Below are 22,670 nucleotides of genomic sequence, written 5' to 3'. Positions count from 1 at the left end.
AGATTGCCTCTATGTTTGTTGCCCTAACTGGGGTGAAATCACACCTTCCCCAAACCCGCTCATTCCCAGGATCATCAATTCAGAGTTTAGTCTAGCCCTCTCATTTAATAATACATGAAGAAACTGAGGCTGTCAGAAGGAACATGACTTGCCCAACCAACGTCATAGGGAAATATTTGGCTTGCTGCTCCCAGATCCCCTTATATAAATCTTGATTAACCCCAAGACCATCTATCTGAGCACCACTGAGCATAAAAATGAGAAAAATGAAATGACAACAATCTATGCACTAAGCATTGGGAATAGGACACTTACTAGCTGTGTGACCATCAGTAAGTCACTTAACCCTGTTTGCATCAGTACAACTGTAAAATGAGCTGGAGTTTAAATGGCAAACCACTCCAGGATCTTTGCCAAGAAAACCCGAAAAAATGAGGTCATGAAGAGTTGGACATGACTGAAATGACTGAACACAGATGAAGAAATTGAGGCGGAAATAGCTCAGTGACTTGCCCAGAGTCACACAGCTAGGAAGTGTCTAAGGTGAGATTTGAACTAAAGTATTCCTGACTCCAGGTTCAGTGGTCTATCCACTGTACTTCCTACCTCTCTAAAATCTACATTCCCTTAAAAAACAATTGAAAGCAAAAATCGACACAAGGCTATGCAGGGAATCAAAGCAATGCAAGAAAACACAATAAACAATTCAACATGAGTCTAAAACTTTACTACAGAAACTTGAGCAATCAGAGGAGAGAGAGAATGCCCAAAGAAAGAGAACATGTAAAACGTTTGGTCATATATACGATCACAAGAAACCAAACACAATAAAAATACAAATTGGATCAAAGAAGAAACAGAAAGCTTGCAAATAGTTAATATAATGAATGACAGAACAGTTGCATCAAGGGAGATGACTGAAACTCTAACTTCTCGGCAAAACTGGAAAGCAGAGAAGCCAGATAACAGCCGGAATCATTGGCTCACACACTTCACAGGAGTGCATGAATTACTAGCAGCACTTAACCGGGTTCCTCTCAGAAGCCAGCGTGACCACATCTTTCTTAACTAAAGTCATCACTTATTTTCTCCTTAAAGATCAAGAATCCCTCAAATACAGATCACTTACATGTTTATCTACCATATATATATAAGCATTCACTGCCTGACTCTCAGGGGGAAAAAAATCTATAAACACTTACAAGAAAGTGATAGACTGAGGAACAAAAGGTATGCCAAAAAGTCTGAAGGTACGGAGAGCAACTCCTTATCGATTCAGTGATAATTGAACGAGCCTAACATCTACCCTAGTTGTATTGATTATCACAAAGTTTTTGACTCAGTTCAGCCTTCCTAGTATATTCATATATTGTAAATATATAAAACGGACCCTACTCTAGCGAAAACACTAGAGTATTTCATGTCGTCATGGAAAACTATTCTTTAAAACATGCCAGCAAAATAATAATGTCAAGAACAATTGACATAAAATGTGCCATTTTTCATGGAAGCAGTTTAAGCCCATTATGGTTTCATGAGGGGTCCTTATCCTTTTCTGTGTTCTGGACCCTTTTGGCAGTCTTTGGTAAAGCCTTTGGACCCTTTCTTAGAATAATGCTTTTAAATGCATAAAAATTACATAGGATTAATGAGATCAATTATATTTTTTTAAAACCCCAATATTCTTTAAAACAAGTTCACAGACTTCTAAGGTTAAGAATACCTGGTCTGGCCTTAAACATAGAATCATGTCTTCTAAAGAGAATTAAGTATGAATTCCAGATTAAAGAGTGAGTCAAACCACAGCATCATGTTAATCATTCGCTGTACGTGGTAACATCAAGTTATCTCATTTTGTTTTTTTAAAAAAGCACATCAAAGTGCTCTTTCATCTCATGGAATCTTTTTCCAAGGATAGTAAAATGTCACTTGTACTAGATAAGTGTAAAATGTCTTGTGTAGCCCAAGAAGAGATAGAGACTGATGGCTTTGAGCATGAATCTAGAGGTCCAATTAAGACAGTAGATAAAGACAGCACCAAAAACTACATTTGTCTCCTCCAGGCAAAACGTATCACTCAGAAAGGCATAAAAGAGAAGACTGTGACTGAATATGTTAAGAAACTTATTGGCATCCTGAAATCAGATCTAAATGGGAAGAATATATTTAAAGCTGTTAACATCTACCCAATAACCATCTCAATGTAGCTGTTTGGAACTGTTAAGTGAACCATAACAGATTTGGAAAGTATCCTTACTAAGACAATATTAATACACAGGGCCTATCATCCTAAGGCATCTATAGAAAATATAGGAAAAATTAACACTTCATCATCAAAAAAGGAGAAAGAAGATTGGAGCACATTTTTTAAAAAGGGCATAAAGCCTGAAGAAATGCTTCTGGAACTAGCAGGCATCACTTCACCAATAAGGAATAAAGGTTGATAACAGGTACATACCACTGGGTTTGTCAAATATAATTGAATACAGACCTCAAAATATCCTAGAAAATTTAACTCATACGTTGGAATGGAATTGGAGGATCATCACGTATCAAACTGTTGCTCACAGTAATACTGATCCCATAAAAACTTACGAATAATGTTTTTGATAGAAGACGCCATACCAAATACTCCTAATTTCCAAACTACATGGAAAAAAAGTTTTTACAATATAGAAACCTAATAGAGGAAGTCAAAATCATGTGGGAAACACTGTAATCTGTTATCCAATCTGCTACTGAGGTTGTACTGAGGATGTCCACAGTAAGCCTACGGAATATTTACATCTTAATAGTTTTATTCAAATAACAAAAAAGCAGTTATTTTATTTGCCTATGCAATTGTCTGTAGAACATCAAACATAAAAGAATAATAACCGAATAACAACTTGTCCCAGGGCTATTGCTACCTGAACCCCATTAAAAACAGAATGAGATAACATGAACTGACATTTATATAGCACTTCAAGATTTACAAAGTGCATTATACACATTATCTCCTTTGATTCTCAGAACAACCCTGTAAGGTTAGTGCTGTTATTTATTATCCCCATTCAAAGAGGTTAAGTGGTTTGCCCAGAATCACACAACTAATAAGTGTCTGAATCAGGTCTTCCTGACTCCTAGTTCAGCATTCTCTCCATGACATTTGAAGCTGTTATCCTTTCCCTAAATGGCTAGAGGCAATGGGGGAGCAAGAGGAGTAAGCCAGGAGATGAGGAAATTGACAATCAAAAAATTCACAATCTTGGAGTTTCCTCCTTCCCAATGGGGGAAAAATGAGTAGCAGCCAGGGGTATTTGGAATCCATATAAGTTTCAACCCCATAGTGGAAAAAGAAAGAGAGCAAAGCCTAAATTCTGGATTTCCTAAGATCTTTCCAGGCAGCAATCTTCACTTCATGTGCTCCTACTGCTTGGAATTCTCTTTCTTCTCCCATGGCTTTTGGCTGGGACTAGAGATCTATAGCTAGGGCCAGCCTTATGTTCAGGCAAAATTAGCAGCCCCTGATTTAAATGTAAGTGGATAGGGCAAGCTCATAAACAGCCTCTCTCCCACCGATGATTCATTTTTCACATCAGTTTGTTCCCACTTCCCGGTCAGAGAGAGCCTTTAGGGTTGGTCTAACAGCATTCTCATCTAAAATGTAAAATGTAAAACCGCCCTTGCTAGGCTATGTTTGGTCATTTATACTTTAGTGTAAATTAAGTTAAAAGATTGATTACCTTCTAAAATTTAGCCGAAGTACATGCTTGGGGATTTTGGGGGAGGGGGAGAGGTGTGAAGGAGAGAGAATTTTGAAATGTAATTGTTCTTATTCCCTGAATTTCAATGAGCAATCAATCCACAAACATTTGTTAAATACCTTCTCTGTGCTCAGTACATGTATACAACCCCAAAATGAGACAGTGCTTGCCCTCAAGGAGTTTACATTCTGTTGGGGTGGGAGGATTCTCAGAAGGTATGAATCAGAGTCACAGTTTTTTCTGCTCTTACAACTTGAACTCATTAAAGGTCACTACCCAGTGGTACAGCAGGTACCCAGACTCTCAGGCAATTCAGAAGCATAGCCATGTGAAACTTCCCAAGGAAACACTCAAAGGACAAGAAAATAGCATTACTAGGCCCAAATGAAGCAAAACAAAACAAAAAATGTGAGAGCATCCAACCTTCAAAGCTGTGCTGTTCCACTATGATGAAGCGCTATTTGATTCCTTCCTTCTCTTTCCATATACTGCATGGATTGGCAAGCACAGGGTATCAGAACTCATTTCCAACCTCCCACAGTGTACTCCCTTCTTATATGTGCTGACTCTAGGCAGGCGTGGAATGGGAGAAGATCCCAATAACCCCAAGATACTCTTTGGGGCCATTAGCCTCAGCTTTTGCCTTCCCAACCCAAAGACCTTCCTTGCTGTACTGATAATGGAGCATTGTGGGAGGAAGATGGATGCCTTTGGATGTAAGAAGAATCTCTGTTGGATCTTCATCTGTGTCATGTCAACTAACTAGAGGTATTCCTCAAGATGGTCTTGGGCCTTGTACTCTTTTCCCTTTATACTATCTCATTTGATGACTTCATCAGCTCCCATGGATTCAATTATTATCTCTATGCTAATGATTCCTAGATCTATATTTTCAGCCCTAGTCTCTCTCCTGAGCTCCAGTCTTAGATCACCAACTACTATTTAACATCTCAAAATGGATATCTCAGAAGCATATCAAATTTAACATGTCTAAAACAGAAGTCATTACGTTTTCCCCAAGTCCTCCCCTCTCCCAACATTATAACCATCAAAGGCATTACCAGCTTCTTAGTCACCCAGGTTTGCAATCTCAGTGTCATCCTCAACTCCTCACTGACACTCATCCCAGATAGCTGATCTGCTGCCAAACCTTGTCGTTTCTCTCTCCTCTTCTTCATTCCATTCACACGGCTGCCTCATCACCTCACTCCTGAACTATTGCAGCAGCCTGCTAATTCTTCTCCCTGCCTCAAGTCTCCCTTCACTCAATCCATCCTCCGATCAGCTGTCAAAATGATTTTCCTAAAGCACAGATCTGACTGTGTGACCCACTTATTCAATAAACTCATGTGGCTCACAATTATCAAATATAAAATCCTGTTGGGCATTTTAAGCACTTTGCAACCTGGTGCCTTCCTTCCTTTCTGGTCTTCTTACACTTTACTCCTCTCCACATACTGTGCATGCTTCACATCCAGGTACACTGATCTAATGGCTGTTCTTTGAATACAACATCCCATCTCCCAACTTCATACCTTTGCACCAGCTAATCTCCATGATGGAATGTTATCCCTCCTAATCTCTATCTCTCAGCTTTTCTGACTTCCTTCAAGACTCATCTAAAATGCCTGCTTCTGCTGGAGAGCTTTCCTGGTACTTTCTCCCTTCCCTCTGGGATGTGCATCTGAGTTCCTCGAGGGCAGGAACAGTGTATATCCTTTATTTTTATACCTAGCACTTACCATAATGCCTGGCACATAGTAGGTACTTAATAAATTATTGTTGACTCACTTGCTCCCTTCCTCTCCATCACATTACCTGCATTCTGCTATTATAATTTCATTTCTTTCTATTGAAGCTTTGATTGTTGTTAAAAATGAACATATCCCTAGAACATGGGTTCTTTTTGTCTATTCTTTATTTTATTTATTTTTTAACATTCATTTTTTTTTTATTTTGAGTTCCAAATTCTCTCCTCTCTTCTTGGCCCTACATCACCCATTAAGAAGACAAGCAATATAATACCTATTATACATGTGAAGTCATGCAAAACATATTCCCATATTAGCCATATTGCAAAAAAAAAAGCAAGAAAAATAAGGAAAGTAAAGAAAAATATATACTTCAATCTGCTCTCAGAGTCCATCAGTTCTCTTTCCAGAGATGGACAGCATTTTTCATCATGAGTTATTTGAATTGTCATGGATCATTGTATTAGAGTAGCTAAGCCTTTCACAGTTATTTATTGTTGCAATACTGCTCTTACTATGTACAATATTCTTCTGGGTCTGCTCACTTCACTTTGCCTCAGTTCATATACATCTTTACAGGTTTTTCTGAAACTATCCCCTTCATCATTTCTTAGAACACAATAGTATTCTATTACATTCGCAGACCCTAACTTGTTCAGCCATTCTCCGATTGATGGGCATCCCCTCAATTTCCAGTTTTGTTACCATAAAAAGAACTGCTATAAATACTTCTGTACATATACCCTTCCCCTTTTTCTTTGATCCCTTTGGGATATAGATCTAATAGTGGTATTGCTAGGTCCAAAAGTATGTAGTTTTATAGACCATTGGGCATAGCAAAACATGCGTTTGTGACCTTTTTTGTGACAGGGGCACTTTTGGCAGCGTAATGAAACTTATTTACCCCTTCTCAGAATAACGTTTTTAAGTGCATAAAATAAAATACATAGGATTACAAAGGAAATCAATTCTAGTGAAAATAAAATGTAATTTTTTTCCATCCAAGTTAATGGGCCCTTTGAAGTCTTTCCATGGACCCATTCCATAAACCCCCAAGTTAAGAACCTCTGCAGTGTAGGAACAGATGGCTAACTGGATGACTGATTAAGCACTTACCAGGCACTGTGCTAAGTGCTGGGGATACAATATGAGTGAGTCCCTGCCCTCAAAGAACTACTTCTAATGAGAAAAAACAAGACATAAAGGAACGTTGGAAAGGAAGATAGCACAATAATGGAGAAGGCAGGGAGGAGGCTTAGAACCTGGTTCTGGTCAAGATAAGATAAACACACCTATCAGACCCCAGTATCCTGGGCAGAGTCCAGGGTTCCTGCTAAGGGTTTGGGTAGGGAAGGGGAAGACAGAGAGGGTGGCCAGAGTGGAGGCAGCGTGGTGTGGAGATGGCTGGGTGCACCTTATGCTACTAAGAGCTCCTACCATAATAGCATGAGTGAATGTGTTAGCTCATCATCTCCAGAGGGTAAGAGCAGTGACCTGCAGAATGAATCAGCAGATAGGGAGGCTTTGAGAAGGAGGAAGAGAGACAAAAAGCATCACCTTTGGTGAGGCCGTGAATAGTACAGTATTTGGGCACTTGGGCAACTTTAGGGAGCGCCATGAGAGCCCAGGCTGAATGGAAGGGAAGGGGAGCATCTCTGAAAGGAGCCAAGGATGGACCCTGAAGGGGCACTTCATTGACTTTACATCTGTCCTGAGCACTGGCCCTGATCCCAGACAAAAAATTCCTGAAGTTCCCCTTAGAGCTAAGACCCCCCCCAACCCAGCCCTCCCAGAGGCCAAAAAGCTATTAAACAAAATACCCTCTGCCAGGCTGCTGAAGGGCCAAGCCCTCCCCCGAAACCTAGTCTATTTACTGAACCAAGCCCATAAAATTAACAGTCCCTAGCCAGGGAGCTCAGTAGCAGAAGCTTTGAAAGTCTGGGCACAGAACCAACCCTGGGCAAAATTGTAAAGTTGGCAAAGTTTGTCTATAGGGCCACCACCCTCTGCGGCCTTTCCCCCATCCATAGTGCATTTTCTATCCCCCAAAAGCTTTCCATTGCACTCTCTCATGCGCTCTCTCTCTCTCTCTCTCTCTCTCTCTCTCTCTCTCTCTCTCTCTCTCTCTCTCTCTCTCTCTCTCTCCCTACTCTCTCTTCTCTCCTCTCTCTTCTCTCCTTCCATCTCTCCCTCTCTCTTCTCTCTCTCTTCTATCTCTTCTCTCTCTCCCTCTCTCTTTCCCTACTCTCTCTCTCTCTCTCTCTCTCTCTCTCTCTCTCTCTCTCTCTCCCTACTCTCTCTTCTCTCCTCTCTCTTCTCTCCTTCCATCTCTCCCTCTCTCTTCTCTCTCTCTTCTATCTCTTCTCTCTCTCCCTCTCTCTTTCCCTACTCTCTCTTCTCTCTTCTCTCTTCTCTCCTTCCCTCTCTCTCTCCCTCTCTCTTCTCTCTTCTCTCCTCTCTCTTCTCTCCTCTCTCTTCTCTCCTCTCTCTTCTCTCCTTCCCTCTCTCTTTCCCTCTCTCTCTCTCTCTTCTCCCTCTCCATATTCTCCCTCCCTGGCATCAGTCACAAGCACTTTGAATGGGTGATGGTTTGACACTATAGTCCCTCTCCTCGGGGTATTATCTTGAGAACTTGATTTCTGATTAAAGAATGACAGTTTATATCATATTTTATGGGACTCAATGAAGGTATTTGGCAGAAGAGGGAGGTGGAATTGATGGGCAATAATGTAATGTGATATAATATAATGTAATATATTATCAAATGTGAGCTCCTATTATAATGGACTAGATACTAGGTCACCCTTTGAGTAGGGCTCAGAAGGATAGAACACAAGTTTGATAAGGATTGAGAGAAAGTAGTTGTTCTATCACTCCTCCTACCAAGCTAGAATGAAAGAATCAAACAGTTTGGTCCTCTTCTTCCAAAAGCTCAGAAAACTTCAAAGAGTTGGGGAGTCAGAGGGAGCAGGGAGAGTTAGAACAGCCACCAGAACTGAGAGAAAGAGATATGAATTTGTTCTTTGGAAGAAAGTATCAGAGCAGTTAGGTGGCACAGTGAATAGAGCACCAGCCTTGGAGTCAGGAAGATCTGAGTTCTAATCCAGCCTCAGATGCTTACTAGCTGTGTGACCCTGAGCAAGTCACTTAACTCCAATTGCCTCCAAAAGAAAGAAGAAAAATATCATTTCTCCCATCATCTTAAGCCTGTATTAAGTACTTTGCTATAAGTAACATTATGTTGAATACTGTACAAAGCAAGTAACTCAGATCCAGGCACTGCCCCCCAACTACTTCTAGTCTAAGAACATGATTCCTAACCATTCTTAGTGCTTTGAGAAAGGAGAGTTGGTTTTTGTTTTATTTTGTTTGGAGGGAGGGCAGGGAGGGGACTGGAATGACAGAGGGATGGATCTATGATTTTATTGTTATAGGGAACTCCCAGTGAGAAAACTCCCTCTATTCCTACAGATCAGCACCTCCTGAACAATTTATTGTTTTAGAGAGTCTCCTGGGAACACCGAGAAGATAGGCAGTATTTGTCAGTGATGGGCTTTAAACCCAGGTCTTTCTGACTCTAAGGCTTCAGATTCAGAATCCTGTGTAGAGCTAACAGGAGGCTAGATATCACTCAAGCATAGGTCTGGGCCCTATACATAGCCAAACTAGGCAGCCACATATGGAGGAACAATTTGAAGACATCAGACTATATCTGCACAAATATATCTCCCCATCTGGGCTGTTACAAGACCTGAACTCTATGTGTGTGTATGTGTGATGATGATAATGATGATGATAATGATGATAATGATGGTGATGATGATAATGATGATGGTGATGATGATGATGATAATGATGATAATGATGATGATGATGATAATGATGATGATGATGGTGATGATGATAATGATGATGGTGATGATGATGATGATAATGATGATAATGATGATGATGATGATAATGATGATGGTGATGATGGTGATGATGATGATGATGATGATAATGATGATAATGATGATGATGATGGTGGTGGTAATGGTGATGGTGGTGGTGGAGGTGATGATGATGGTGGTGGTGGTGATGGTGATGGTAGTGGTGGTGGTGATGGTGATGGTGGTGGTGGTGATGGTGATGGTAGTGGTGGTGGTCATGGTGATGGTGGTGGAGATGGTGATGGTGATGGTAATGATGATGGTGGTGGTGGAGGTGATGGTGATGGTGGTGGTGATGGTGATGATGGTGATGATGGTGGTGATGATGATGGTGGTGGTGGAGGTGATGGTGATAGTGATGGTGATGGTGATGGTGATGATGGTGATGATGGTGGTGATGATGATGGTGGTGGTGGAGGTGATGGTGATGGTGATAGTGATGGTGATGGTGATAGTGATGGTGATGGTGATGGTGATGGTGATGGTGATGATTTAAATGCAACATTGATGGGGTCATTGGTAGCATGAAGGAAGGGGAAAAGAGAAATTTGTTGGATAGATGGGGAGAGGGGGAGTAGGTCACAGTGCAGCTCCCTGAGCAACCAGGGAGATCAAAGAACAGAAAAGGAGCAAAAGATATCACCTGAGGTGGAAAAGAAGCTGATGAGTACACCAGGGACAAACCTGGACAGTTTTTTTTAGGACTCCCTCTCCTAATAATCTTACTGATACTAATACTACTCTGGTCCTAAGATATCTTCTATTCTGATATTCCCCTTTTTCCCTTGATCTTTTTCATTAGGCAGAGTCACCCTGTCCAACGTGTCTGAGAGGAAGGATAACATGCGCCTGGGCTTGAGTCTCACCACCAACCCCAAGGATAACAGTTTTGTGGTAAGAAACAACCCTATCCTTTCTTGTCCCCATCCCCAGGTTCCTTTCACTACAGCCGCATCCATGAATTCCATATTGATTTTTTTCTCTGACTATTTTTTTTCTTTAATAGTATTTTTCCAATTACAAGTAAAGATAGGTTTCAACATTCACTTTTATAAGATTTTTTCATACTGATTTAGAAAGACGTCATGGATAAGAGAATAACTCATCTGAAAGAACTCCAGAGAATTTTTCCAAGGGCTGGGTGGGAAGAGCAGCAGATTCTCTTTTCTCTTTTTCCCAAGTGTAAGAGAAAGAGTTCTGGCTGCCCCCATCTCTCCTGAAAAGTATATGGGGAAAGATGTCTTAGTCCCCAACCTCAAGGAGCTCTGACTAAAGAGACATAGTTCCCACCTATGAAGAGAAAGACAGCCCCTGCCTTGGGAAGTTCCTAGTTAAACAGGGGACAAAAGACTTACCCAAGATCTAAAGACATTTTCAAAGAACCATAGAAAGGAGCGAAAAATAATTTACTGGAAATCATGTTCGTAAGAACTCATGGGGAACAGGTGATCTAGGTCAGGCCCCCATCTAGCCTGGGATGGGGAGATGACTGCATCCTGGTGATTAAGGTGATTAACCAGAACGCCGTGCTGGATGGGTTCACTGATATCAATAAATCTACAGAATTAGGCAGGAGTTGTGAATTTTCCTCCCCTCCTAGTCAAAGCCAGGAGGCATCTAGTCAACATGAGCCATTCAAGTAACACTAAAGAGGGGTGAACACAAGGCATCTGTGAATAACAGTTTGTCACAGGAGTCTGAGCTAAGCAGTGCTAGCCACACTCCTTTCTCACTTAGCTGCCTAGGGAATTCCCTGTGAGCCCAGGGAACGTAAGCTAAATAGGATTCTTGGGGGAAGATACTTAGAGGAGATGAATCTTCAATGTTTTGAAGATGAGGAGAAACTTGGATACTGAAACTTAGCACAGCACCTGGTACATAGTAGACCCTTAATAAGTGCTAATTAAGAAAGAAGAAAAGTTGAGTGGGCTCCTGGGACAAAGTAGGGACAGAGACAACAAGGGAAATAGTTAAAACCCTGTGTATCCCCCATGGTTTCCAGCCTTGCACATGTAATAGCTAGCATTTGTATGTTTTAAAGCTTGCAAAGCACTTTACTAATATTATGTCATTTGAGCCTCACAACAACCTGTAAGGTAGATGCTACCCCATTTTACAGTTGAGGAAATTGAGGCTGAAAGAGGTTTAGAACTTGTCCAGAGTCCCAGAGCTAGTGAATGACTGGGGTTCAGGTCTTCCTAGCTCCAAATCCAGTGCTCAGGAAATATATGTACATTGACTGAATGATACATTGCAATAATAATGCTGCTGCTTGTCCCCCGACCCTGGTCTGGAAGGGAACTCCATAGAATTATGGATTATTATCTTGGGCACAAGATGGGCTTCTGGGCTGCCCTCTGGGAGATGTTTCCAGGGAGCCAGCTGATGGGGAGCAGGCTGGGGAGCATCTTTGTCCCACACGCTTCCCAGTGAAAGGCTTCTGAACATCACCTGGTCTTAGGCAGATGATCTCGGTTCCCCTAGGGCTTTCTATGCAATAGTGGGATGTAACAGAGAGTGTTATCTGAGGGTTCCAGACGCATAGAACTATACCACACAGTAACTCAGGACAACAGCCAAAGGAGGAAATTTGAGACGGAAAGAAGCAACTTTCCCAGCGGGTACTAAAAAATACCTATGGCTCACTCCACAACAAAGTGAAGGGGACTCCCCCAGCCTTCCTTCTTCACTCATCCCCCTTGGACTGCACGGTGCCTGGCACATAGTAGGTGCTTAATAAAATTTTGTTCCCTCTCCCCTCCCGTGCTTTTAAAGCATCTTCAAGGCTGCATTTGATATACATTTTAAACTGATTTCAGTTGTATTCAAATGTTGAAGAAAGGGATAGGGATTTGGTATTTTATTTATCCTACATTGAACATCCTAGTGATGACCCCTAGATCTAAAGCCTCTAAGCTTAGCCCTAATAGCATGGCTGGCGTCCTACCTGTTGGGCTGGTCTGGACCAGTGTTTGAACTTTCTATTAGTCCACGTGTGGCTTGAACAGGGCCTGAGTTTATGAGGAGTCTCACCGAGGATGAATTATCCGAGCCAGGCCTTCTTTCCCAAAGGAGCTTCTTTGCAGCCCTGAAAGGGGGAAGGTTCCAGACAGCCGCTGAAATGACCCCCACAGAACCATGGTGGTTGAAGGAGACCATTGAAACATTCTGTGCATAGAGATGGAAGCTGCCAGAAAGGCGCTTAGATAAAACCAGGGAGATCTTCCTGCCTTTTTTCAATATTTTGATGACTGTGCTTCATTACAATTGGTTTCCTTTGTAATCCTATATATTTTATTTTATGCATTTAAAAACATTATTCTGAGAAGTGGCCCATAGATTTCCAGAAAGTTACATGCACAGTTAAAATAGGAAATAGGATCTTTGAGGAAACACTAAAAGACTTGTATATCTTGGAGAAAAAAAGGCTGAGTAAGGACATAATTATTGCTTTCAGGAGTCTCTGACCCATTCCGTTCATTTCGGCTCCACAACATGTATTCAGCTGTTAAGCACCTTACTATGAGCAAATGAGGATGGAGAGGAAGTAACTAAGTATAGTGGATAGAGGGCTGACCTTGAAGTCAGGAGTTCAAATCCTCCCCTGTCCCACATTAGCTGTGTGACCAAGTCATTTAAGTTATTTAACACACGGTCTCAGGGCAGCTAGGTGGTGCAGTGGATAGAGCACTGGCCCTAAAGTCAGGAGGACCTGAGCTCAAATCTGACCTCAGATCAAACATCCGACACTTACTAACTGTGTGACCCTGGGCAAGTCACTTAACCCCAATTGCCTAAAAATGAAAAAAATTTAACATATGGTCTTCCCCCATGAGTATGTGAGATTGATGAGAACAGGGACTTTTCTATTTGTATCCCTAGCACTTAGCCCAGGGCTTAGGATAGTAAGCATTTAATAAATGTTTTACTTATTCATTGATTTAACCTCTCAATGCCCTAGGTCTAAGACTGCAAGTTACAGAAAGTTGTCTATCTACATTAGTGAAGGGCATTTCCACACCCAGATGGAATCACAGACCCTGCCAAAACAAAGCATGCAAAGTACTGTGATGGGCAGTGGGGAAACAAAAAAACAAATCAAAATTATTGGCACCTGCCTTCAAGGAGTTTCCCATCTACTAAATGAGAATATGACCTATAAGGTATACAGATAAGCATGATACAAGATAAGAGCATTGTGGGTGCAAAGGAAAGATTCAAGCACAGTGCTGGAGGAAAATTTGGAGAGGAAGAGATCATTTTCAGCAAGGGGAATCATGGAAGACTTCACAGAAGAGGCAGAGCACTGCAATGAGCCTTGAAGGAAGAACAGGATTTTGAGAAAAAACAGATAAAAAGGGAGGGAGGCCATTCCAGAAATGGGGAAAACTTACAGAAGCCAAAGTCTAGGACTAACTATTATTCTACATCCTCCCTCGACCTCAACCTTCAGAGGAGAAATGAGTTTAAGCTATGATAAGAGAATTCAAATAGCCACAAGGAATACTTTGCTAACCGCTGGGGACATTATAACTAGGAGAGATGAGCATTTGTCTTGGGCAGTGGAGGCAGGGAGCTGGACCTGATAACCTCTGCAAGATGACCTTCCAGCTCTAGAATTTAAGAACCTTTCCTTAAGTTCAGAAGTGTAGCTAGTGTGGGGAGGTGAGGGCTTTTCCCCACAGTGTCAGCATGGAATAGGGTATGCTTTCCTCCCCATAGCAGCCTTCAGACCACCTGTCCTGTTTCACATAGCGTGACCCTACTCCAGCTCAGGCCCACTACCCCTACTACCCTTCCTTCCCCCCTCCCCACCAAAAAAAATTAAGGGGATCAAAAATTCCTAGAACTTCAATCCCCTTTCCCCAGGAGCTGCCTTTCTAACTAACTCCTGGGGTATGGAGTCTGGACCAGATGGAGGATGGGATAATTGCTCCTATGGTTAACCTATCCTTTTTATTGTCCCCTCTTCCTCTCCCTCCTTCAGATTGTCTTCCTCGGCCCTATTTATTCCCCTGTCCCCCAAACTGCTTCTGCCCCAGAATTCCTCCCTTCAGTTCCACCTATCTTACAACTGTTCCTGTTATCTTTTGTAGGCATGCAGCCCTCTCTGGTCTCACGAGTGTGGGAGTTCATACTATACCACAGGGATGTGCTCTCGGGTCAACTCCAACTTCAGATTCTCCAAGACAGTGGCCCCAGCTCTCCAAAGTAGGTCACTATATAGCTTATGTCTTGGGCCGAACCTTAGACCTTTCATGGGAAGTTTGCAGCTTTGATTAATTCAGCCATGACTGTGATTAGGGGGTAGAAAGAGTCCCACCTGGAGGGTTCCTTATCCCATTGCTAGCTTGTGGGAAGACCTTGGCCAAATCACTTGGCATCTCTGCATCTCAACAATGACAATACTTGCCTCACAAGATGTTTGTGAAGCTCAAGGCAAGAAAGGACCTGTAAAAAGTCTTAGACAAATGTGAGGGACTAGTAGGTAAATGAGAGAGCCAGTGATCTAATTGAAGAGAAAATCATTCTAAGAAAAGTTCCACGAAGACAAAAACCCTTGGCATCTGGGAGCCATCTTCCCGCCTGCCTAGAGCTCCCAGGACAACCAAACCTCACCCTCCACCCTTGGGGTCTTTTGTTTTTCTTTAAGAGGGTCTTAGAATATTGAAGTAAGGAGACTTCCACCACCCCTTCTTCTCCTGGTATGGGCATGTAGCTCAGATCAATTCAGGAAGAAAAAAAAAGGAAAGAATTTGGGCCTCATCTCCTGCAAGTGTAGACTGCTTGGCTCAGCGCCCTCCCATTTCCTTTCTGTTCAATATCATTGAAGAAGCCTTGCCTGCTGCCATTTTTATGGAGGGTGAAAGGATTAGCACCTTGCCCTATCCACACATACATACACCCTCACCCTCCCTTAATAACAGGACTCAACCAGTAGATGGAATTATTATATTAGGGAAGGGTGGCAGAGGGGAGAGGTCTCAGACAGAGGATCCGGGGCAAGGAGCCAGGAGGAGTAATCATTACCCTGTAAGGAGCTTGGTCGGTGAAATAACAACACCACTTGGCAGAAAAAAAACAGGTAATGGGTCTGCTCACACAAGGTGATGAGTAATTCTCCCTCTCCCCCTCCCCAAGCCCCCAAAGAGGGAAAGATGGTAGCAGGAGATGAAGAGACAGGCCCCCCCCCAAATTGAAAATCTTGCTGGATTCAAGAAAACACATGTTTCAATAGGTGAGAAAGGTTTCAGAAACATTCTCTGTGATCAGCCCGTCAGGACTGTGGTACGAAGAGCACTCACTGTGTTGTTCAGATCTGCCACATATTATCGATGTGACTTTGGGCAGGGCATTCGACCTCCCTATGGCTCAGTTTCCTAATGTGCAAAATAAGGGGGTTGGACTAGATGGCCAGGGGCTCTTAACCTCTTAACTCCAGGAACTGGTTTTCTTTCTGAATATTTCTATAACGGTATTTCAGTGGAATTGGTTTCCTTTATAATTCTACGTATTTGCTATTATGCATTTAAAAAACATTATTCTGAGAAGGGACTCAGGTTTTATCAGACTGCCAAAGTGGGTCACAAAAAAAGATTAAGAACCCCTGCTCTAGGCAGAAAGAGACAAGTTTCTCAGGCCCCCCAAATACCAGGGGCCCCTATCGCAAAGTCCTGAATCCATTGTGGGGGGTGGGGGCAGGGGGAGGAGGCAAATTCATCAAGCTTGGTCAACCGCAGACATGTTAAGATGATCAAACCCTGCTTGTAGCCCAGCCAACGTGATAGGAATGGCCAAGTCACTTCTCCCCACATGGAAACAGCCTGAGGAGTTGTCTTACTCTACCAATTCCAAACTACCCTGGTGAACTGGAGTTGGGTTTTTTTTTTTACTCTAAAATGAAGGGGATCAAAAACTCAGCACTAACCAATAGGACCCAAGATTGTCCCACAGATCTTTACTATAATGAGAGCTGAAGTGGGCATATTTCAAAGTCTCGACAACGCAGACATTATTGACGTATTTGCAAGCCAAAAAGTCTCATAAGGCACTGCTTTACGATAAATTGCATAATGGTATCCATTTTTCCCTGTTCCTAACAATATGGAAAAAATAAACAGTGGACCAGCCACAAATGTTTGCCCAGGGCCCCATAAGTGGGTTGAGGAGTCCCTGCCAAACCCTGCTGTCCAGTCCCCTCAATGGAACAACCTCCCCTTGATATAATCATGATTGGGGGAGAGGAAAGGTGGGGGTGGAGGAGGGTGGTGAGGAAGGCTCAGATCATAGAATATTAAAACTGGATAGAACCATCTCATTATACAGATGAGGAAACTGAGACCCTGAAAAAGTTAAGGGGGTCACTCAAGATTACATAGTTGACTGGCAGTAGAGCTAAGTCAAGTCTAGTCAACAAATGTCTACTATGTACCAGGCACCGTTCGAAGCACTAGGCATTCGAAGAAATGCTTAATGCAGCTAGGTAATACAGTAGATAGAGTGCCAGGCCTGGAGTCAGGAAGATTCATCTTCCTGAGTTCAAATCTAGCCTCAGACACTTACTAGTTGTGTGACCCTGGGCAAGTCACTTAACCCTGTTTGCCTCAGTTTCCTTTTCTGTAAAATGAGCTGGAAAAAAAAACAGCAACAAACAATTCCAGTATCTTTGCCAAGAAAACCCTATATGGGGTCACAAAGAGTCAGACATGACTGAAAAAGACTGAATGATTCAAAGAAAGGTAAAGAAATAGTCCTTGCTCTCAAGCTTACAGGCCAATAGGAGAGACAAGATACAAATTACTACGTATGAACAAGGAATAAACAGGATAAATAAATTGGAAGATAAATTGGATACAAGCTCAGCCAAGACTAGAACCTAGGACTCCTAATTCCCAATCAGATGCTTTTCCCAGAATGCCGTTATTAAGCCAAGGGCCAGCTGCAGCCCACAGACTAGAGCCTTTCCCAACCAACCCTGGAAGTCAACCTCCTAAGTTCCAATTCCAGCTCTGCCCACAATTAGTTGTGCGACCTCTTCACTCTCTGTAAAACGAGGGAGAATGACCTGGCTAGAGGAAGCAGCCCAGTTCCGATGCTCATCTCTGTGTTTTTGACCAAATCACTGTGTCACCTCTCTGGGGCCTCAGTTTCTTCATCTGTCAGATGGAGGCTTTGGTAGTCAAAAGCTCATACACAGGATCATTGATCTGGAAGGGACTTCAGAAGAGATGATCTCCAAGGTCCCTTCCAACTTGGATATCCTATTATTCTAGGACCTATGAACCCTGCAGTCCTTTGTCCATCACCCTCAATATAGTCAAAACCGATTCGAAATCTTCATCTGTTTCTGGGTTCCATAACTAAAGACAGATGTGGTAGACAGAGATGAGAGGGATGCAAATTCATAGAGTTTAAAAGAACTGGAATTATTTGGCCAGGAAGAGATACTAGGAAGTGACATTGAGATGAGCTTTAGCTCTCTGAAAGGTTATTAGAAAGTATCCTCTGAGAACAGATCAATAGAGAGAAAGTGGTTTAAGCTATACCAAGAGGGACTTAGGTCAAATGTAAAGAAAAATGTTGTGACAGTGAGTGTGGCTAAGGGCTGGAACAGATGGCCAAGAAAGACTAAGGAATCTCCTTCCCTGGGGGCATTTAAAGAGGGATTTAATATCCTGAGATGATTAAGATTTCTTCCAGCCTGAAGGAAAAGTCCCCTCCAGTCCAAAAGTCTGTGACTCCTTATATATGCAAATATGGTAAAGTTACGATTATATGTCTGTTTCCTTAGGGTGTCAAACATACATGGATATCATTATTGTCTTGGATGGCTCCAACAGCATCTACCCCTGGGTGGAAGTCCAGCACTTTCTCATAAACATCTTGAAGAAGTTTTACATTGGCCCTGGTCAGATCCAGGTGAGTGTCTAAGGGTTATTTCATGCTGCTGAGAGAAGGACGCTAGATTCATAGGCATAAAACTTGAGTTCAAGTCCCAGCACCAACTAGCGGCATGTCCTTGGGCAATTCATGATCCTTGAAACCTGTTTTCCTCATCTGTGAAATGGGGATAATAATACCTTCTACTCTGCTTGATTCATAGGATTATTATGAGGTGAATTCTTTATAGACTAACAAACCCTATAGAAAAATCTAAAGTATTCTTTCCAGTTCAGAAATATCCCCTTTTTTTCTGGGCAAGGCTCAGCGTTGTAATAACTGACTTTTCCCAAATCCACCAACTGATCCATTCTGTGCTGGTGGGATAGCCTCAAAGCCATAGAAAGAGATCACTACAAAGGAAATGGATCAAGGAAGATCCTAGCCACTTGGGATATTTGAAAAATCAGAGTCATCAGCCTCAGTTAGCTCCACAACCCCTCCAATGCAGAGTTCTTTCTCCGATGAGGACTCCAGAGGACAGACTGAGGAAGTCTCACTGCATTGTCCTCACAAGTTAGGACCATGCCCCAAAACATTCCTAGTTATCTTTAACTATCCTGCATGGCTCTATTAGGCAGCTAGGTGGCGCCGTAGATAGAGTGCCAGGCCTGGAGTTGGGAACTCATCTTCCTGAGTTCAAATGTGTCCTCAGACACTTAATTGCTGTGTGATCCTGGGCAAGTCACTTAATCCTGTTTGCCTCAGTTTCTTCATCTGTAAAATGAGCTGGAGAAGAAAATGGCAAACCACTCCAGTATCTTTGCCAAGAAAACCCCAAATGGGATCATGAAGAGTCAGACATGAGTGAACAACAACAACATGGCTCTATGACACGAGCTAGGAATCCATCGAAACTTTTTTTTTCGATTAACAAGCATTTTTTTTCTTTCTCTCCCCACCCCCCACTTAAAAAAAAAAAGAAAACCCCTATAACAAACATACATAGTGAAACAAAACAAATTCCCACATTGGTCATGTACGAAAGTATGTCTCTCTTTAATCCATTGCCTCTCTGTCAGGAGGCAGGCAGCACTCCTCATCATCAATCAGAATTAGAGTTCTTAAATCGTTCAAAGTCTAAGCCTTTTTTTAACTAGCTCTAGTGCCACCTCCTACAAGACTTTCTGGATTCCCCTGATCTATTAGTGCTTCCCCCACCCTTTTCTGTTGTTGTTCTTATTTTTTATAACAAAAAAAATTATTTTTTATTTACTGACCCATGTATGGTATTATTTTGACCCCAGGAAAAGGCAAAGTCTTTCAAGGCAACAACTATTTGGTTTACGGCGTTGTACTCTCACCCCAAGCCTAGCACAGTGCCTGGTATACAGTAAGTGCCTAATAAATATCTGTTGAAATGAATTAAAGCCGTTGTTTCCAACCTGTACAAACTCTTGAGGTTACAGGATCATAGAGCTAAAACTGGAAGAGGCCATCTAATTGAACTCTCCCCAGCCCCTCCCATTTAACAGATAAAGAAACTGAGGTGTAGAGAGGTTAAGGGTCACACAGCCAGTCAAAGTTAAAGGTAGGATGTGAACTCAGGTCCTTTGACTATATGCAAGGCTCTTGCTGCATCCTGTAATCAGTCTCATTACAAAAAATAAGATTTTATTTTTATTTGTCCTAAACATCTCTTTTTTAAATTTTAAGGAATTCCTGGAATTCCAGTATTCTGGGATTTGGTAAACAAGTCTATGTTTGTCCAATTCATACCCATTCTAAGGCCATAGACTTCATTCCTGTCCCTTCTCAACCTGTTCAATTCACTCTCTGGATCTGTTCTCATTCTGCAGCCACCTCCCATTCTTGTCCCCTTGGCCATTAGAGGGCTCTGCCTCAGTGCTAGTGGATTCCTGCGGATTGGGGGAGGCGGGGAGGCAGGGAGGTGGTATCCACAAATCTTCCATCTCGCCCAATGGGGCGCAGAATCCAGAACACTTCACCCTCACCAGTCAGTCCAACGGACAATGGGTCATGCGCTTCCCTCCCCCTCCTCTGACTTCCAGGTGGGCGTGGTTCAGTACGGAGAAGATGTGGTGCATGAGTTTCACCTGAATGACTACAGGTCTGTCAGAGATGTGGTGGAAGCTGCCAGCCACATCGAGCAGAGAGGAGGTACAGAGACCCGGACGGCGTTTGGGATAGAATTTGCTCGGTAAAAGTTCTGATGTGGAATTCAAAAATGTCCTGTTTTCATGAGGCCAGAGGCTACACACACACACACACACACACACACACACACACACACACACGCACGCACACGCGCACACATGCATGAATGCATGTACATACGTGCACACACATGAACACAAATGCATGAGTGCACATACTCTTATGCATGCATGCACGCATGCACACACATGCACACATACCTAGTGCAAAAAATAAAAGGGATGGAGTTCATCTACCTGTATTTCAGAGGCCTAGCTATGGACTACATCCAAGCAGCCCCTGAAAGCTTGTGGGGGTGGGTAAACAGATTCTGAGACCGATGGGGCTCCCAGGGACCAACTTGACCCTAGGGAGTTACTGACGCCACACCAGAAGACGTTTCCAGGACTGGTCCATTCTGCCAACATCCCATGAAGCACAGCACCTCTACACAGTGTGATCCTTTAGGACGACACATCTCTATTGATGCTAATGTTTGCTCTAAACTTTTTTTTGCATTATCATTTGATCCTCACAATAATCCTTAGGCAGGTTAGATTCAAAGAATCTGGGGCAAAGGCCATCCAATCCACCGTGTTCCTTTTAAAGACGAGGAAGCTTAGACAGAGAAGGAAAGTGGCTTGCCAAGGACATAGAAGAAGTGCATGCCCCAGTCAGGATTTAAACCCAGGCCTTCTGGCTCCAAACGCAGCGCTGTTTCTATTACACCAGGCTCCCCCTCCCCATTTTATAGCTACACACTGGTAAGACTTAGTCATAGAGCTGGAGCTGAAAATCTCAGAGCTTTAGACTGTAGGTCTGGTGTTCTTTTCATCACACTGTGCCCATCTCAGCTGAACCATCCTCATCCCAGATGAAAATCCAAATTTTCAGGAAATACCTACTTATTGGGGCAGCTAGGTGGCACAGCGGATAGAGTGCTAGGCCTGGGGTCAAGAAGTCCTGAGTTCAGATCCAATCTCAGACACTTCCTAGCTGTGTGACTCTAGGCAAGTCACTTAACCCTGTTGGCCTCAATTTCCTCATCTGTAAAATGAACTGGAAGAGAAAATGGCAAACCACTCCAGTATCTCTACCGAGAAAACCCCAAACGTTATCACAAAGAGTTGGACACAACAGAAATAACTGAACAATCTACTTACTGTGATAAACTCAGTAACTCACTGCCTGTTAATTGGGGTCTTTGTTCTACATGAGGAAAGTGCAGAATTCAATTCAACAAACATTTATTAAGTGAAGAACACTGTACCTGGCTCGGAGGGAGGCAGGAAATAGAATACATAGCTCCTGGCCACATGGGGTTTATAGTCTCCTAGGGGGATATGACATATGCACAAATAATTATAAATATGAATTACATCACGAGTACCCAGAGAAGCAACGTGGCAGAGTAGATGTGAAGAATTAGCCTCAGGTGTCAGAATTGGAGAAAGAAGCCTAGATAGCTGCCTTCCTCCGTGGCCCACTATCATCAGGGGTGGTTTTGGTGTTGGCCAATAACTTGGCTTCTTGGGAAGTGTCCATCTAGGAAGCAGGTATAGATTAAGTGGGAACATAGCCTATACCTACCTCTTAAACGGATGCTACCCAAGAAGCCTAGTCATTGGCCAATGCTAGGGTCATCTCTAGGAGGCAAATGGAGCCCAATCACATTCTGTGGGCTCCCTGCTCCTCCACCATTTCAATAAATTCATTCAGTTAAGTATTTATTAAACGCTAGCTACATATCAGGCACTGTAAATACAAATAAAAAATAAAAGCAGTCACTGCCCTCAATGAGCTCACGTTCTAATGGGAGAGTCAACTGTGGACCTACTAGCTAAAGTGCTTTGCAAACCCCGAACCACTATAGTAAATACTAGTTATGATTATGATTAGTTCCAAGCTTCCCCTGTGGATTAGTATCTTTTTTTTGGGAGGGGGGTTGTTGTTGTTGTTGTTGTTGTTTGGTTTTTTTAGGTGATTGGGATTAAGTGACTTGCCCAGAGTCACACAGCCAGTAAGTGTCAAGTATTTGGTCTGAGGTCAGATTTGAACTGAGATCCTCCTGACTTCAGGGCTGATGCTCTATGCACTGCGCCACCTCGTTGCCCCGACTAGTATCTTTAATGCCAGGATTTCAT

General features: G+C 42.6%; 1 protein-coding gene across 1 annotated transcript in view; it reads left to right on the top strand.

The window, feature by feature from the left end:
• Positions 1-14,530: 14,530 nt before the first annotated feature.
• Positions 14,531-22,670, top strand: part of ITGA11 (integrin subunit alpha 11) — an 81,252-nt gene continuing 73,112 nt past the window's right edge. Inside the window, exons 1-3 of the mRNA XM_020982483.2 lie at positions 14,531-14,640; positions 18,221-18,348; positions 20,382-20,530. Of these exons, the coding sequence (XP_020838142.2) occupies positions 14,580-14,640; positions 18,221-18,348; positions 20,382-20,530 (338 nt within the window). The 5' untranslated portion in view covers positions 14,531-14,579. The remainder of the gene's footprint in view (positions 14,641-18,220; positions 18,349-20,381; positions 20,531-22,670) is intronic.

The sequence above is a fragment of the Phascolarctos cinereus genome, unplaced genomic scaffold (assembly GCF_003287225.1).
Source record: "Phascolarctos cinereus isolate Bilbo 61053 unplaced genomic scaffold, phaCin_HiC Scaffold_3;HRSCAF=262, whole genome shotgun sequence".
In the NCBI taxonomy this organism is placed as follows: domain Eukaryota; kingdom Metazoa; phylum Chordata; class Mammalia; order Diprotodontia; family Phascolarctidae; genus Phascolarctos; species Phascolarctos cinereus.
The sequence above is the reverse complement of the archived record's forward strand: the minus strand, read 5'-3'. Positions and strand labels throughout refer to the sequence as shown.